The sequence below is a fragment of the Pimephales promelas genome, chromosome 14, assembly GCF_988280905.1.
Source record: "Pimephales promelas chromosome 14, fPimPro1.hap1.1, whole genome shotgun sequence".
Classification (NCBI taxonomy): Eukaryota; Metazoa; Chordata; class Actinopteri; order Cypriniformes; family Leuciscidae; genus Pimephales; species Pimephales promelas.
Window position 1 is genome coordinate 30,243,252 of NC_142782.1, and position 19,782 is coordinate 30,263,033.

Genomic DNA, 19,782 nt, shown 5'->3' on the forward strand with positions numbered 1-19,782 from the left:
CCATTTTTTATGTATTGAGGGAATGCACTGACGTCACTTTCCGTCCAGAACATGCTATTCAGTCGTATTGAGTGGCAAAAGAGCTGCTGCATGACTGGAGTTAATAAGGGAAACTGTAAAAACGCGAGTAAAACAAATGACTAATCAGACAGTTTAAATCAATATACAGTTCAAAACAATATACAGGGAATTAAATCCAAAATTAAATCCACATTTCGCACAGTATATCACACAGTCCAATTGTTTCTGGGAAATGCAGTGATCCTTTTGCTTCTCATTTTTGTAGCTTTCAGCAGTCTGTAAAAATACACCTCAGATTTCTTGTCAAATCTATTTGTGCAGTCGATCACAAAGCCTTTTCCCATTTTAGATGCGTTTTGTGCGTTTCTCGCAGAAAACTAATGCTGCCACTCAGTGGGCGTAACCGCAGTCACTTCGGCCGACGGTGACGTCACGTGCATACCCTCTATTGAGTTTTACCTGTCTGTATGTGTCTCTGTGGTTATCATCTGTTCTGGAGTGGTAATACTGCTCGATGAAGCCAAAATACTCCTCCCTCTTCCTCTGGAGAACCAGATCCCTGCGTTCCCTGTTGGCAGGAAGATAGCCCTGGGAGAGAGGAAATGCTAATTTAATAGTATTGAGAAAACAACTGCTGGATACATACTTTCTCCATGTCTTTCAAGTGTATTTTGACTTATACCAAAATATAACCTATAAATAATGCAAACTAAATATATTAAAAAAGCAACAAGTAACTTCAGTTCAATGCTGCAGTCCCATGTTGAAAAAAAGTTAGATTGAAAAAAAATCTTTTCATCTTCTTTAAATCTAGATATTGAATCATTTTAATGAGATGAGCTTTATTGTGCTGAAGTCGAATGATTAATAAACGCTTTTCAGAATATATCTCACTGACTTGATGCTAATGGATTTTATGGCGCTGCTCATATAAATGATACTTTTCAAAAACCTTCTAACAAGAGAAGCAAATCAAGCAAGTTACATTTCATTTAAGTTCTTTTCAGATGCTTTTTTTACCAAAGTGCCTTACTAAACAAATTGCATGAACCACATTATCGAGATAGGGTGGTTGCTAGGTCAAAATGCAAAGTCAAAATATACAAAACAAGATTTTTAAACGCTTTTGAAAGAAGGCTCTTATGATCACCAAAGTTGCATTCATTTTATACAAAGCACAGTAAAAACAGTAATAATGTGAAATATTATTATAAAATTAAAATAACTTTTCTATTTGAACATTTTGAAATTCCAATTATTCCTGTGATGCAAAACTGTAAAGTATCAGAATCATTAATCCGGTCTTTAGTGTCAAATGATCCATCAGAAATTATTTAATATGCTGATTTGGTATTCAAGAATTATTTATCATCATCATCAATGCTGTGAACAGGTGTGCTGATTAATATTTTTGTGGAAAAAAAAAATCACGATTCTTTGAATTTCATATTCAAAAGAACAGCATTTATTGGAAATCTTCAAATAATGGTCACGTTTGATCGATTATTGCATCCTTGATGAATAAAAGTAAAAAAAAAAAAAAAAAAAAAACCTAAAAAAACTAACCCCAAACTTTTGACCTTTTGATGAGTCAGGTCCCTCCTTCAATGTAAGCATATAGGGTTTTTAATGTTTTTTTGTGGAAACGGTGATATTTTTTTTTTGGGATTCTCTGAATTTAAGATTCAAAAGAACAGCATTTATTTAAAATCTCAAAATAATGGTCACTTTTGATCGATTAATGCATCCTTGCTGAATAAAAGTAAAAAAAACTAAAAAACTAACCCCAAACTTTTGACCTTTTGATGACTCGGGTCCGTCCTTCAATGTAAGTATATGGGGTTTTTAATGTTTTTTTTTTTTTTTGTGGAAACGGTGATATTTTTTTCAGGATTCTCTGAATTTAAGATTTAAAAGAACAGCATTTATTTAAAATCTCAAAATAATGGTCACTTTTGATCGATTAATGCATCCTTGATGAATAAAAGTTAAAAAAACCTAAAAAACCAACCCCAAACTTTCAACCTTTTGATGACTCAGGTCTCTCCTTCAATGTAAGTATATGGGGTTTTTATGCATTCACCCTATTATATTTTCAGTAGGGGAGAAACGTTGCCTGTTATACTGTCCAAAGAGTACAATTTGTAATTCACATTGCATAGAGTAATTGCTTCATTTTAATATCGAGAGTATGTGCTATAATAATAATGATGCTTGCCTTAGCAAACACTACTAACTAAGAATCACATTTGAGAATAGAGAAAACTACAAAGACCTCAGACCTCAAAAAGTCAAGGAAAAAAAGATCCAGAACTCGGGAAGAAACTTCTAATCATGTAGTTACTAAACTAACACACAGGCAGGATGCAATTTTGCTAGAACATACTTGGTAGCTACAGACGAGTCCCTAAAGAGCAGACAACAAGTGCAGGCTATTTGTAGAGCAGAAGTGGAGGCGTGGAACTGTCAGTTAGATCGTTTGTCAGCACTCTCCATCATGTTTCTGAAAATTATGTTTTTTAAGTGTCTTCCCCTCCCATTGTTTCTCAACTCGTTTTAATGAGCACACACGGAGTTGCCGAGCGCTTGAACACAAATGATAACGTACATTCAGAATCTCACTCTCAATTCAGCTCACGCCTGTAGCTTCAGGCGAATAATAAGTGCACAAACTCAGCTCGTTTGGATTCGCCCCATCATTGGCCCTTCAAAACTGTAGTAACAGCTATTCAAATTCCACGGTAAAAACCTAATTCATCTTAAAACAGCTTTTCAATGCGATTCTGACATCATAAACATGAAATGGGCCTACAAAAATAAAACACAAACGTTGCGCTTTATAATCACAATTTGAATATGAAAAGCGGAGGCTAAACGCTTCCAGTTGGCACCCTACCATTCGTTCGGCACGCATTCACCTCTGCATCATTGTACATATGGAATTATTTAGTCTAATCCCCCAGCAAACATTGCATGAAGCGGCAAAAGCTTGGAGGAGCTGGGCCGGGGTGGGGTGGGGATTTGCTTGAACAGCTTAGCCCCGAGGTACGTGTTATTGACGGTGTAAGTTTGCACCTGAAACGCAAATGAGGGTTGTAAAACATCTGCGCACATACAGACATAAGACTCTGCCCCTTCTATGATGACAGTCACATTTCTGCTGACATTAAGTGCTCAGCAAGGCCAATATTGCTAAACAAATCAATAACACATTAATCTGAAAGTGGCACAGATGTTTTATACCCTCAGAAAAGCATAAAAAATTATTGCGCATCCCATGCACAACTTGACCGCAAAGTTTGTGATGCTGGCTTACAGTAGATAAAAAAATGCTGTAATTAAATAAACAATAGTTTATCATTTGCTAGTATTCATTGAATTGAATATGCATTTCAGATAAGTACGTTTAAAACAAGTTTAGCAAAATTATTATTTTTCCCTAGAAAGAAAACAGATACAGTTAGATATATTATTAATAAGGCATCAGAGTCGTGGCCTAGTGGTTAGGACATGTGTCGTGGTGATTATGTGAGCAAAATGAATTCAAAGATGGCTAACAACATATTTCAGTCCAATTCTTCCCTCTTTTCCACATCTTTTCTTGTCCTCTCACATCTGTTTTTTTTTATATTTATTTATTTATTTATTTTTTATAAGAATCGTGCAATGGAAAGGAAAAAATACTCGTAAATACTTACCGATAAAAGTCTCCAGGTGACTGGTCGGACCTCACGAGGGATTCCCGACCAGCTATGTTTCCGTAACTCCTCTGTATAAACAAAAAGTATAAAGTTAATCCAAAATGACAAATAATTCAATAGCACAATAAAACTGCTGAGTTGTTTTGTAGGTAGACGACTACTGCTAATAATCAAGCTGATGACACAATCATACTGCGGTTTGGATCTGAAAGTACAATGTAAAAAGAGACCTGCAGGAGGAGAAGGAGGAGGAGGAGGAGGCTGGAATCAGATTTTACAATAGCAGCCTTAATCAACCGCTAAAAGCGTGCATCAAGAATATGATCATATTCTGTGATAGAAAATCATGCTTGACGTCCTCTAAATCTGCCTTCACAGGTCCAGTGACACTTCACTTACAGTTCTATCAACATAATCAATAAACAATTATTTTTAATTAGCAAACACGTTCAGTTTTCACAGCCATGCCACCTTGATCTATGGCAACTCCAATAAGACTTAACTGCACATTGACTTTAAAAAAAAAATGGCTGGGAAGTTCACGATTTATACAGGTGATCAAGCATTGGCTTGGGATGTTGGCATGACGTTTGAAGAGCACATTCAAATCAAGTCAAGTCACCTTTATTTATATAGCGTTTAAACATTTAACATTTATTCATTCAACTCACATATCAAATCTGGTATGTGATGTGAACCAATGAGGTTCATTCTCGTGTTACGCAGCACGTTTGAGCTTCAACAAGGTTTGTTCTCACTCGTCAAGCAGGTTCGGTTGAGCTTCTGTTTATGTTCGCTGAAAGTCTAAATTCAATCTTATAAAGCGATCGAGTCTCTTCAGAAAATGTGGAATAAACCGCTCAATTCATATGGATTAGTTTTACGATCTCTTTATGATTTTTTTTAAGCATCAGTGTCAGTTGCGTAGCAGTTTATGGAGGGACAGAAAACTCATATTTAATAAAAAAGATCTTCCTTTGTGTTCTGAAGATGAACAAAAGGCTTATGGGTTTGGGACGGTGAATAATAAATGAAAGAAGTAAAATTTATAGGTAAACTAACCCTTTAACAATAGTGTTCAGAGAACATATCCTGAAATAATTTTATCACATCGGCTGGTTCTTGCCAAAGTAAAAATCTCAAATTATAATACAAACCCAATTCCATAAAAGTTGGGACACTGTACAAATTGTGAATAAAAACAGAATGCAATGATGTGGAAGTTTCAAATTTCAATATTATATTTAGAATACAACATAGATGACATATCAAATGTTTAAACTGAGAAAATGCATAATTTTAAGGGGAAAATAAGTTGATTTTAAATTTCATGGCATCAACACATCTCAAAAAAGTTGGGACAAGGCCATTTTTACCACTGTGTGGCATCCCCTCTTCTTTTAATAACAGTCTGCAAACGTCTGGGGACTGAGGAGACAAGTTGCTCAAGTTTAGGAATAGGAATGTTGTCCCATTCTTGTCTAATAAAGTCTTCTAGCTGCTCAACTGTCTTAGGTCTTCTTTGTTGCATCTTCCTTGTTGCATCTTGTTGCTTCTTGATATGGACTGCAGGCTGGCCATTTCAGTACCCGGATCCTTCTTCTACGCAGCCATGATGTTGTAATTGATGCAGTATGTGGTTTGGCATTGTCTTGTTGGAAAATACAAGGTCTTCCCTGAAAGAGACGATGTCTGGATGGGAGCATATGTTGTTCTAGAACTTGGATATACCTTTCAGCATTGATGGTGCCTTTCCAGATGTGTAAGCTGCCCATGCCACACACACTCATGCAACCCCATACCATCAGAGATGCAGGCTTCTGAACTGAGCGCTGATAACAACTTGGGGTTTTCCTTGTCCTCTTTAGTCCGGATGACATGGCGTCCCAGTTTTCCAAAAAGAACTTTAAATTTTGATTCGTCTGACCACAGAACAGTTTTCCACTTTGCTAGAGTCCACTTTAAATGAGCCTTGGCCCAGAGAAAACGCCTGCGCTTCTGGTTCCCGTTTAGATATGGCTTCTTTTTTGACCTATAGAGCTTTAGCCGGCAACAGTGAATGGCACGGTGGATTGTGTTCACTGACAATGATTTGGTGAATTGGTGATCCTCTGCCCATCTTGACTTCTGAGAGACACTGCCACTCTGAGAGGCTCTTTTTATAGCCAATCATGTTGCCAATTGACCTAATAAGTTGCAAATTGGTCCTCCAGCCGTTCCTTATATGTACATTTAACTTTTCTGGCCTCTTATTGCTACCTGTCCCAACTTTTTTGGAATTTGTAGCTCTCATGAAATCCAAAAGGAGCCAATATTTGGCATGGCAATTCAAAATGTCTCACTTTCAACATTTGATATGTCATCTATGTTGTATTCTAAATATAATATTGAAATTTGAAACTTCCACCTTATTGCATTCTGTTTTTATTCACAATTTGTACAGTGTCCCAACTTTTATGGAATTGGGTTTGTAGATTTAGAAGACATCATTAGCCAGTGGATAAATAAAATAAACGTAATTATTAAACAAGTATTTAAAAATATTAAATTAGGTTTAAATCAGTTTTGCTTCTCGAGTGAATTGCTGTTTTAAGGATTTCGCCAGTGTACTTCCTGTTGCTTCTCTTTTATGTCTATGAACAAAAAAACGTAGAGATTCAGGAGCTCCGACCAACTGAATAAATAGTCTAGACGGTAAATAAAGCCAGTTTATAATCAATATCACAAAAAACTTTCAGACGTTTGCAAAACTTGCTATGCTATCTTTAATGCGGTTGCGAGGGTATTCTGTGCGGTTGCTAGATTGCTTCTTACCGGCACCAAGCCGAAAAAAGCCCCAAGGCTCAATAATAAATTCCAATCATTTACACAAACAAACGCCTCCTTAACATGTCACACAAAGTATCAATAAACAATTCAGGACAAGTTACATACTAAAGTGTGACTGGTATATCCTTGCCTTTGCATGCACCACTATCAAAGAAAGAAAAATGGTTTTGTACTTTCGGATCGTACAATAGAGCACAGAGATAATTGTAGTCATGAAAACCAGATGAATTACACTGAATCGAAGCCATTCTCTCTGTCTGTTCCTTTTTTTATTGAATGGAGCTTTTCAACTCAACTATTCTCAATTACTTATTTTGTCATTGTTATAAAGAGACCATTTCATTGCAGGTGGATGCCATTACACCAAATACCTTTGTCTTTTTTATCTTTTTGAGAATTGTTTTTGTGAACTCCCACCAAGCCCTCCGGGTCATCGTGATCAGCGAATGTAAAACTTTTCACAACGTCTATGAAAACTTAAAAGACTTGCACCTAAACATCTGGTGTGTAGCTCCTGGGTCGTTTTTGAGTTAGAACAAACATGAAACCGATATTGAAGCGCTCCTAAAATACTAATGGAATTGGACACCTGCCAACAGTCATATGATAGCAGAATGATGAAAGATCTCGGAAGCCATTATGAACCTAGAATACTGTGCAGGGAACCCCCTCCAACTATATCACAAGCACATTTTTCATAAGGCGCAGTGAAAGACGTGCATAAGCATAATTTTTTCCCTCCAATGACTGATGGTTCTCATTCCCCTGTGATTTCAGCCTGTCGCTCAGAATGCTCAGAGCCTGCGGAGGCTGAAACTATAAAACAAAGAAGAGTGACTCTCTTTGATAGCATCATTATAGTATCAGCAGCACAAACGAGCGAAGGCACACGCAAAACTAGTTTTTGTTCCGCCAACTCGCAGGTGCACTCGAAGAGACGATTGGTTGGAGAACGTGGGGGGAACAGAAGGGCCTCTCAGCATGAACTCAGGAAGAGTAGGATAACATCATGGACGGGTTTCATCCATTCTGCCATCCCACACTGTCTCACCTGGCAAAGAGATTCAGCTAGAGGCTGAAAACCCAGGCAGGAGAACGAGGTGCGAACACACGTGAGGGTTTTGTGGCTTTCTGTTTTGAGACGGTCCTGATGGACGGACATTAATATCTTTTATTTAATTAAGTTAACAAGCAACTCACAAGTGACCCGTTTTTTTTTTTTGTTTTTTTATCCTACTGAGTCCTTAATCTCTCTCTCTTTTTTTTTTTACTTTTAATGCAAGCAGAATTCACTAATTGTTTGTTTTAAAGCTTACCCAGGTCTGTGTTGGGGCTGGCAAGTAGCTGCTTAAATTTATCCAGTCGAGTCTTCTCTCTCACTGTCATGGGAGGAGCTCCTGAGGCATTTTGGTCTGAAATGCGGGCAACTAATGGAATGATGGGACGCACAGGAAGTGACTGCTGTTTCTGCAGGGTATTGCGAGCTAAACAGGATAGAAAGATACAAAAAATATTAAGTATGGTAAAAGTCTTAAAATATGCGTGTATGTTTGCATGTTCTTCAGACATATATTTGAAGAAAATGACCATTGTTTGGCAAATAAATAAATGACAGACAGTTATATATGTTTTACTAAAATGTTATCATGTGTGGTACACTTCATAAAAGGGAATTTATAGTGTTAATAATATAAATTACAATATAAAATGTTATCCTGACCAGGACCACACCCCTAAATGCATTGAAGCAACTGCCATGTGATTGGTTGATTAGATAATTGCATTAATGAGAAATTGAACAGGTGTTCCTAATAATCCTTTAGGTGAGTGTATGTGTGTATATATATATGTGTGTGTGTATATATATGTGTGTGTGTGTATATATATATGTATAAACACACACACGTACATGTACATAATACACATACATTATATATATATATATATATATATATACACACACACACATATATATATATATATATATATATATATATATATATATATATGTATATACATACATACATACATACATACACACACATTTCATCATGTCTTTAGTTTTAGTCAGTTTTACAGGTTTTTTTGGTCAAATTTAGTAAAATTTGCGTAAAAAAACAAGTAGGGTTATTTTTCAATTATGATGAGGTTAATAAACTTAAGCTAGCTTCTTTAAGGTTAAAGAATGGCTAAAATATTACTTGTTTTTCCAACCCGTATCAAGTTTAGCCCTCAAACTGTTTAATTGAAAGTATCTACAGCAGTCTGTGACTGGACAGTCAAAAAGTCATTGATACAGCAGTATAGCATAGCAAACACCAATTAAGTAATGATGACTTTTCAGAATACAGGCAGGGAAAAAAAAACTAATTTGATACACCTTAATGATTTTACTTCTTACAATAGTGTAGCTTAAAAACAACCGCTACCAGAGCATACCTGCAGTCACATTCAACTGGGCGTCGCTACAGGACTTCACCACCCTGCCATTGGCTGGGCCACTTTCAACATCCAGTCCATCTTGATCGAGGTTTGTGCTGATTGGTTTCTGCCTGTCTGGTAGGCGGGGCAATGGCTCTGTGTCCTCCGGGGCTTTGAAGAGTTTGAGTCGAGGCGTCTGAGGCGTAGATCGTGATTGGACAGGGGAAGATGAGGACTGTTTGAGACTGAACATACAGTCATCCTCTTCATCATCAAGGTCCCATGCATCATTGGTGCTCCGGGCAAATTCGTGGAAAGTTGCAGGTTTTTTGGATTTGGTGTTCACACTGCTGGACTTCGGAGTGTCTTTTAATCTATAGCAAAACAAAAAAATTGCTTTTTAAAGCGGCTATATTGCATACACTCTATAATATATAGCTGGGTTACAGTAAGAAAGGAAAATGCATGACAAATGAACAACAAAAATTAAATGTTGCAAAAGGTCCATGCAAATCTTGCACTCAATAAACATGTTTAGATGGATTCGGGCCACAACTGAAATGCAAAAAAAAAAAAAAAAAAAAAAAACATGAATGAGGAGAGTAAAGGAACAAATAACTGAAAAAGATATGGCGGATTTGCACGCAGCAGACAGTCGCCAGCCAGCAGCACTTACGGACGGTGTCTCCGTGGGTCCAGAGGAGGGTGTTGGGCTCCATATACTGGCTGTAAGCTGAGAGAAACAAAAGCTGACATTTGCTATAAAGAGTCAAAAAAAAAGGCTGGGAGATCCTGAATACTTTTTAGCCTTATGACAATATTTTATATAGCCTATACTACATCTCAAAACGTATGCATTTACAAACTCATGTTGTTCCAAAACCATATGATATTCTGTCTTCCATGGAATGAAAAAAAGCAAACTTCTGAGGAATATCCTGGCCATGAAAGAGAATGAGGACTGGGAATGTCAATCTCCAAAAAGACTCCAAAAGTTTAAATCAGAGATGTTACTTAAAGATGCCCTCTTCTGAGTCACAAGATAAGGAAGGAAAGTAAGCCAAGGACAATGGCACGGCTATGTTCAGAACGAAATACTAGCTTACCGCATTTCACACAATATTAAACTGAATACATATGACTTTATTTTATTTTTTATGTAAAAAAAGGATTGCATTGTGCAACAAGTTCAAATAGAAGCATGCTATATTGCTTTCCCATGACTTCATTATATACAGTATACTACCATTCAAATTTTGGGGTGAGTACGTTTTTAATTAAAAAAAAAAAAAAAATTTCCTAAGAAATTAATACTTTCATAGGATGTATAAAAATGAATTGATCAAAAGTGACTAAGACCAATACAAAAGATTTTTAAAATAGATGCTGTTCTTAAGCATTTTCTATTCATCAAATTCTCCTCAAAAGGTAATATGGTTAACATAAACATTAAGCAACACAACCATTTTTAACATTGAATACAGTAAGAAATGTTTTTTGAGCAGCAAATAATATCAGAATGATTTCTGAAGGATCATGTGACATGACACTGGAGTAATGATGCTGAAAATTCAGCTTTGCATCACATGAATTCAATTACATTTTAAAATATATTACATAGAAAACTAGTATTTTGAATTGCAATAATATTTCATAATATTACTTTTGAATGGAGGTTAGGTTTAATCCTAAAAAAAAAAAAAAACATAATTTCCATTTTTTTTATCGACCTTTTCCCCTAGCTCGCCATAGGGAAACTGATCACAAATCTCAACAGTTACAATGAAATTGAAGGTCAAGTAACATAAGTACACTGCATTATGAGATACAGTAGTGTGCAGTGAGTTCTATGTTGTATTCTGGACATTTTGGAAGATAATGTCACAGATATTCAAAGACTATGCAAAGAATCAAAGTCTATAGACGGTTCACTCGTATTATACTATGGATGAGGGGAAACTGCAACACACAATATGGCGGCTAACATGCCTAAAATATACACTTTTTAATGCCTTTTGAGCATAAAACAAGATTTATGATTAGTGGTGCTAAAGATCACTAAACTCACGGTTCGGATCATATAGGATAAGATAATTTTTCACTTTCACAAACTTTTACCCTATGATGGTTAAACTATAAGTAATTAATCTGCGAATCATATGTGTGCCAAAACATGGGGCCTGGTCTAGTAAGGATCGGATGCAGGATGATGCAGGTCAAGTCTGATTTTATTGATGATTTCAAATATGAAATTTAATTGTAAGTTTGGTTAACAGCTTTATCCAGCACTTCAGTTCAAAGATCTAAATATTCTCCAATTTTATGGTTATTTTTTAATGTGTTCATTTGTAAACCTAAGTTCAAAGATGTAGGAAAACTACTGTAACACTTTGTGGCTTTGTGGCAAACAATCACTTTTACTTTATGCATGTATATGTGTGCACTTTATGTGTGTATATATATATGAAATTTCCATACCACTATACCCAATAGATTAGACATTTCCCTCCCTAATATTTGGAAAAAAGGAAGTCCCAAAGTTTCATGAAAAACAAAAACATTTCTTCAAATTGTGACTGAATTACACAGTAAATAACTAAAGAGCTCTACTTTTAAAAATCACTGAAGCTGTCGGTCAGTTCAGTATGATACTAGAAAATGTTACATTTAATAAGAGTTAGAGTATATTTACATTTTCCTCAATAAAAATTTGTATTTGGTTTTTGCACGTGACTTGTTACTAAAAGTTAATTTTATCTGCATATCAATTCAAGCTCAGTGCATTACTGTCAGTTTTCCAATTAACAAACATTCACTGTAAAAAATGATTTTTTGGTTAAGTAAATACTAGTGAAAAAACCCAACGTAATTTACTTGAAAAAGTTAGTTCAGGCAAGAATTTAAAAAACTAAGTAAATTCCATATCAGTACTTATTTCAAGCGAGTATAAATGAAAGTGTAATATCAACTCAATAAAATTAAGTAAAAATTACTCAACTTTTCTGATACTGGGGTTCCCATCATGCACTGGACCTTGAATAATTAATGAGGTTCATTGTTCACTGGTTTCCAGCTGTATTTACACTGTTTTATCATTGATTTTTGATTTCAGTATTAGTAAATTGCCATTTTGTGACATTTCGAGAACATTTTTTGCTTAAAACGACACATTCAAACACAAAAACGATCTATCAAATGTTACCACCATTGTGTATTGTCTACCAAGTATTGAGGTGTTTGCATTCACATAAGGATTAAAGTCTGACATGATGTATATATAAATTACTTAGATGATCTAAGTAAAGAACATACTATAAATGACTAATAAAATTCAAGATAATTTTTTAGTGAAATGTAAATACAAAGGCAACGGAAATCGGTATTAATCAACCTTTTATAAGCCGAGTTAAAATTACTTATTTTTTGTAAAGTTTACTTAATTCAACATTCCAAGTAAATTTAACTTAAAGATTTCTAATTAAAGCTACTGATAAATATGTTTAGGTTTTTACTTGGCAAATCTTTGTAAATTTACTAGCATTTTCTGAGTGAGATCGTTTAGCAATCGTTTAGCTAAGTAAATCCTACTCCAAATGTGTTCAGTGTTCAATCCAATTAGTACCTGCACTTACTAGTGCAAAACTATAGTTATTTTATGATTAAAATGAACTTTAATGACAAATTTTTCCCATCGGTACCAAATCAGGCGCTGGCGCCACCATCTGTTGAACTTAGTGGCACTGGTGCTACTGCTCTCAAATGTTAGTCTGGACTGGAGCTCTATGAATTATCAATACATACCTCGGCACTGGTCAGAAACACAACACGCAGCAAAAACCAAAATCCGGAGAAGTAAAGGTAGTTTAAAACAAATCCTGAGCAAGAGGATAGACCTGCTGGTCCTTGGTGACCGCAAAAAATACATCTCAAATTACCAGTCAAGCACACTACAGGGCCATCCACATAACAACAACATATAAAAATGAATCTCTACAATATTAGAGGCTATCATGAGTTACTGTGCAATATTCTGCACAATGGTGAGACAAGTCCAAGACTGCAGTGCTAAGCAGAATTTTTACGGGCAACACAGGGCCATACTAGTGGTCATATTGTTGAAAGGAAAATTAACGGCATGGTTGTTATAAGACCCTTTTCTGTTGAAATCAACACAACACTAAAGCATTATGTGCAAATGGGACCAGAGAATAATTGGCAAAAACACAATGCAGCTGAAATATGGCTCATCAATTTTTATGAGTGAACAAAATAAAAGGTAAATTACTTCCAGATATGTAAGCAAGCCGTTTGCATTTGCATTAAATAGTAGGCTGTGAGCAAGGAGTGCGTTTGAATAAACGAGCAGCTTGCCGGAGGGCAGCGTTATCTTAGACTTGTGGTGTTCCTTCTGCAATACACACACACATAATTGTTCCACACTATAATCTACATACAAAAGCTAACATAGTGGAAAAGCTATAAATGTAATTATTCATTTCCCTTAATGGGAATTTTACTAAAGTGAATTAAACAAGTCCATAATTCAGCCATCAACAGACAGCACTTGCTGTGTCTTTCTGTGACAGCACTGCTGAGCCGTACCGGTACCGGGTAGATTCGGTGCCCGCTGATGGACGTTTCCATTTACAGAGTGTTTGTTAAAGCGTTGAGCATTGCAGTCAATCACGATCAATTTGTTGAATATAATAGCCTATCAGAGGTCCTAGTCAGTAATAGTCAGAAAGGGTTTCACACGACTGAAACCTTATGAGGTTGTGCTTTGTTCAACATGAGCCGCACACCGTGTAAACACAATGTAAATAAGAGATGTATTGTACAGTTAAGATTTTTATTACAACAGGAGTTTTCAGGAGAATGCTTGCTCTTTCGAGATGGACAGCCTTAGCTTTATATCTTGCTTTCTGTTTATTACCCATTCACAATCTGAACACAAGTTTAGTTTTTCATGCTGTTAAGTACACTGCAAAGTTTCTGGATTGATAACCATCAATGCATGATTGAACCGGAAACTGCGATGACTGACCGTGATAACCAACGAAATGGGACAAATTTTATTTGTAAAAATTTAAAGGTACAGTTAGTATGTAACTGATTTGTTCAAAATGTATTTAATGAGTACAGTTCCTCATGAATACTTCTTATCCTGAATCCCTAGGGTATACACCTACAATAAGTGTTTATTCAAATTATCTTAGACCGAGTGGTAGGGCTGGGTGATAAGGGAAAAAAAAAAACATATCTCTGTATTATTTGGGTAAATGGCGATATATGGTTGACATATTTTACTTTTTTCTCTTTGGATACAAACATTTATTTTCACATCCCGTTTAATGTTGTCCAACAAAAAATTATCATATCGAAGATTTTCTATATTTAATTAATTTATTCTCAAGACTGTATTTCAACGTTTTTCTCAAAATTTAACAAGTTTTTTTCGAAACTCAATGACTTTATTCTCGATATTCAATTAATTTATTCTCAAGATTGTATTTAGACTTTTTTACTCGAAATTTAACAAGTTTTTTCTCGAAACACAAGGACTTTATTCTTTAAATCATCTCGAGATTAAACATCTCGACTTTAAAACATCTCGAGATTAAAGTCATTATAATGCGAGATTAAACTCGTTAAATTTCTAGAAAAAAAGTCAAAATACAATCTTGAGAATAAACTCATTAAATATCGATAATAAAGTTGTTGTGTTTGGAGAAAAAACTTGTTAAATTTCAGGGGGAAAAAAGTGGGAAAAGTTTTTTTCTCAAAACACAAGACCTTTATTCTCGATATTTAATGAATTTATTCTCAAAATTGTATTTCAACTTTTTTTCTCGAAATTTAACGAGTTTTTTCTCGAAACACAACGAGTTTATTCTCGATATTTAATGAGTTTATTCTCAAGATTCTTAAGATATTATTTGGGTACAAACATTTATTTTCACATCCCGTTTAATGTTTTCCAACAAACAATGATCATATCGAAGACTATGAAAACAATTATAGTGAATGTAACCATGCATGTAGGCTCTTACGGCATGTGTACAAAAAAAAGAGTTAAAATCACATTACTTTCTAACATTGTAACATTACAATCTAAAAACAAAAATAATGCTTTTTAAAGTAGAAGTTAAATCCACTAAAAATGAAAATAAGTAAAAGGAACAAAGTAATTATATTTGGCTATTTGATTACCCCATTTCAATAGTCACTTTACAGTTACTGCTATAAAAATACACTTAAAATTCTAAATGACATTGTCCAACAACAAATATTTTAACAAAACATTTTTTTTTTGTCAGAATTCTTATGCTCCAATTCTATTGCGCTCCATCTGTTTGGTTCACATAAATCTGTGACACTTAGCGGAGACTCCTGTCGAGCGGTACGGCTGGGAGGGAGTAGCCCTGTATCTGCATGACTCGACGTACACATAAACAGAGAAAAGTAGCTCCGGCTAATATGTTCTTCCTCAAGACAAATGCAGTAGTTTATTAATCGCTAGAGTGAGAAAAGTTACATACTGTACCTTTAATTCAACAGTTTTTGTTCTAGTACTGAAATTGATACAAAGAACCACACACTGTTACTGGAACAGACTGCAAAAATGTTTGTAACATAACAACCCTAGCCTTTATACAACTGTGGCTCATGTTATTTGACCGAGAAGACACCAAGGTTGTCTGGGGGCATGTGGTATCAGTTTTGCATGATCTGTCCCTTCTGTTGAATGAGATAAATGGTGAGGAAAGTGGCCACACCTCTCATTCACTGTTACAGCAGGAACACACCAACTGTGTGTGTGTGTGTGTGTGTGTGTGTGTGTGTGTGTGTGTGTGTGTGTGTGTGTGTGTGTGCGTCCTCCTCCAACTGCTGCAGATTCACCTGAACAAGCAACTCAAACCGTCTGGATAACAACCACGCCCAAACAATAACAGCAGGGTCATCTTTCCCATCCATCTGTTTTTAACATCATCTACATTATGATCTTCACATTATACCGCAAGTCCGCAACTTAAACTTTCTGTAATGATGAGGTCATGAAAGTAAAAGTAAAACTTTTTTTATAGCTACCACTACCATATAAATAACTTCATATGCGACATATCAAAATTTTGGGCTCAGCATGATTGTTTTTGTTTGTTTTTTTTGTTTTTTTTTAAAGAAATTGGTACTTTTATTTACGGAACAGGATTAGGGCCAAGCAATAATAATAAAATAAAACTATCTCGAGATTAAAGTCATTATAATGCGAGATTAAACTCGTTAAATTTCAAGGAAAAAGTTGTTACATTTTGAGAAAAAAAAAGTCAAAACACAATCTTGAGAATAAACTCATTAAATATCGAGAATAAAGTTGTGTTTGGAGAAAAAACTCGTTAAATTTCGAGAAAAAAAAATGAAATACAATCTTGAGAATAAATTCATTAAATATTGAGAATAAAAGTCGTGTTTCGAGAAGAAAACTTTTTCGAAACACAACGACTTTTATTCTTGATATTTAATGAATTTATTCTCAAGATTGTATTTCAACTTTTTTTCTTGAAATTTAACGAGTTTTTTCTCGAAATACGACTTTATTCTCGATATTTAATGAGTTTATTCTCAAGATTGTATTTCGACATTTTTCTCGAAACACAACGACTTTTCTCGATATTTAATGAGAAGCCGCTTCACTCGTATATACGTCACAACAGAGAAGAAAACATTATCGCAACTTCCCTTTCATGGGGACTTTAATAAAAAAAAGACTCACTATGTGCTCAGGAATCTGGACAAGAACAAGATCTAGGACTAAAAGTCAATGTCAAGTTAACAACCTAAACAAAACCTTCTGACAATAACTTCCAGATACCCAGATCATAGCAATTGATAAGAATATTTCAATGAACACAACTCATGCTATCTTAACCCTAAAACAGACAATGTGTACCGTGGGATGCATTTTGTTTAGTCTCTTGCAGGAGAAACAATTTCTCATCCAGTATTGTTGTCAATATCATAGTTGAGTCTGTTTGGCGTATGTGGGTCACATGACTTGGTTCAAATTTTCTGTCATCGTTTGGTCAGTTTGACCTAAATCCATCATGTCCATCCAGACGCTGGACATTTTGACTTTGTATAAAGTAGGCATATATTAATCGTACCTTTATTCTAAAAAAATAAAATAAAATACAGTATTGTAGGATCAATATAATAGACCCGGGAGATACAACTCATAAAATCCAAACTATATCAAATATTTTAAACATTCCTTTGGATTTGTTTTTACTTAAGTCCAGATGATATTAAAAATTACATGAAATTATTTTTTAATGATCAATCCTGTTTTAGGGTAAAAGAGAAATAAACATATCTGAATTTAAACAAACTGTAACAAAAACAGACTGTAACATGGCTAGAAATAAGTATACCCCCATAATGGCAAAGAAATGCAATGTAAACATGTCCGTGACTGCAGTAGGCTACAGTAGCAGTAGTGAATCCTCTTCACGAGAGTTACTCTTTAGTTCCTCTTTTGCAAGATTATGTAATAGCCCAATATAAAATCTGATCTACAGAAAACAGTCCAGTCATCAAAAGCTCACATTCACGCAGAGTCAGATGAACTGATTCTGTCTGTGACCACTAAAATCCAAACAATCCAAGCACACTCAGCAAACTGTCCAGAGTCAGACTAAACAAAAGCTCCAGCAAAGACAAAGAGGCCAAACCTGCATGCCAGTTTTAAGAGCTTTTAATTAAATAGTATTTAGAAAACAACCAAAACTTGGCAGGAAGTTGTGTTTCCCTATAAATTACAATTGCAACCATTGTATAGGCTAGTACATTGATAGCATTGTACATTCAGTAATAATAATAATTATTATTATTAACATCACGACCAAATTATTTGGACATCATCTAGTGTAAGCTTTTTGATGACAAAGGAGCCTTAACCAAAGTTACCATAGTTTCAAAGTTCTAATAACAATAAGATAGTTAGGTGGCAACTGTTTGCCATGGTGAACTTTTGTTATGGTTGGCATTAACTTCGCTACGATGAGTGGTTTCATAACATGTCTAAATAATCCATAATAATCTAAATACCTAATTTCGATATTTACAACATCTTTAATGACCAAAAACGCAACATACGTCTAGGATGCCAAGCATACTGTCAGGTTTGACACACATGCATAGAGTCCAGGAAACAAAACAGCTGGTCAGAGCCGATGTTTTAATATAACATGACTTCTAACAATAAAATAACACACTTTAAAGCTACTTTATAAAAAGAAATAAATTATCAAATTCACCTCCCGGGAACCTTTTGGTTTCTCCTCCAGAAATGAATCCTGTTGTCGGTGGCCATGGCGAGAGGACGCCCAATTTCACTCCGAAACAGCCATGAAACCGAACACCACCCCGTCAACTGACATGTGCAGATATCCAAAGGCGAAAACGATATGATTAGTTGTATTGCCGCTTGTGAATGACTTTGTTTTGATTAGTTATCGCGAGTATTTTGCCAACACAGAATGTGCCTACAGCGGTTCTGGATGGACGTCGCCATCTTGGAGGTGCGTGAGGTCGCGCTGTGATTGGCTGAAATGAAGGACAGGTGCAGAGGAGCAGACCAATGGGGTTCGAGTTTTATTAGATGGAGACGCATATTTTAGTTAAATATTTTGATCTATACAACGACTATATTCTCAAACTAAAACTGAAACTAAAGGTTCCATAATCTCCTGCTACCAAAGTTCTAGAACTTTGTATCCTCCTGATGATTATCCTCATAGATTCTCATTGGATCCTATTTGAATTTTGTTTAAAGAAATCGCCATCATTTAAAATCAGTAAAATAAATACTGTCATGAGATACATAATTCCCTATGAATATAATTGTAATAAATAACATAATTAAATAAATGTGATTAAATAACTATGTGATTAATGATAAGTTACCCATTATGCATTACAAAGTACTGATGAAAATGTAATTTCGCAGTTCCCCAGACTAAACACTAGGTGGCAGCAGTCACATATAAATCAGGGTGCTCTGCTTAGGTCTGACTGAAATACTTGCAACCTATATCGCTATATTCATGTTAATAAATTATTATTAGCAGAACTTTTTCTGTTTTTTCAATAAAGACTTTCTTTATGCTTTATGGTATAAGCCTATGTACAAATCCTAATTTTATTATAACGCATTATTTTTTTCCACTTTTTTTATTTAAAAGAATTGAAATAACTAAAGCTTTATCACTCTGTTAAACCACAAAAAATGCATGCATTTACTAGAAAGGTGATTGTTAATACAGTAAAAGTACTTTGTGTGTGTGTGTGTGTCTAAAACATGTGCCTAAAACTCTGAAATAAACAAACAATTATATATTTTATGTATATAATGTAAAAAAAATCTTAATTAATATTAATGAAAGCTATATAGATATAAATAATAAAAAAGGAACATAACAAAATTGCTAAAACTTGAGTTAAAAACTGAAAATATTAATAAATACTACACTGTAAAAAGAATATTGTTGGTTTAAAAAAATAAGTAACCTGGTTGCCTTAAAATTTTAAGTTCATTGAAATGGAAAAATTGAGTTAATAATACAATGAAGGAAATTTAATTATCAGAAACTCAAAATATGTTATCTGAACCACATTAATAATTTAAGTTGATTTGACAAAAGAAAAAATTTTGTGATTACAAATCATGAACATTTTTACAGTGTACTGTACTACATTATAATATTATTATAATGTAGTACAGTACACTGTAAAAATGTTCATGATTTGTAAT

At 34.7% G+C, this 19,782-nt stretch overlaps 1 protein-coding gene across 3 annotated transcripts in view; it reads right to left on the bottom strand.

The window, feature by feature from the left end:
* Positions 1 to 18,592, bottom strand: part of tbc1d22b (TBC1 domain family, member 22B) — a 51,537-nt gene extending 32,945 nt beyond the window's left edge. Inside the window, exons 1-6 of one of the 3 annotated variants that reach the window (XM_089119821.1) lie at positions 18,287 to 18,592; positions 9,649 to 9,705; positions 8,991 to 9,346; positions 7,868 to 8,035; positions 3,720 to 3,790; positions 481 to 609 (exon numbers count right to left, since the gene is read on the bottom strand). In XM_089119821.1, the coding sequence (XP_088975947.1) occupies positions 481 to 609; positions 3,720 to 3,790; positions 7,868 to 8,035; positions 8,991 to 9,346; positions 9,649 to 9,705; positions 18,287 to 18,342 (837 nt within the window). In that variant the 5' untranslated portion in view covers positions 18,343 to 18,592. The remainder of the gene's footprint in view (positions 1 to 480; positions 610 to 3,719; positions 3,791 to 7,867; positions 8,036 to 8,990; positions 9,347 to 9,648; positions 9,706 to 18,286) is intronic. The other 2 variants (XM_039665401.2, XM_039665410.2) reach the window with 2 other exon arrangements.
* Between the last annotated feature and the right edge of the window lie 1,190 nt (positions 18,593 to 19,782).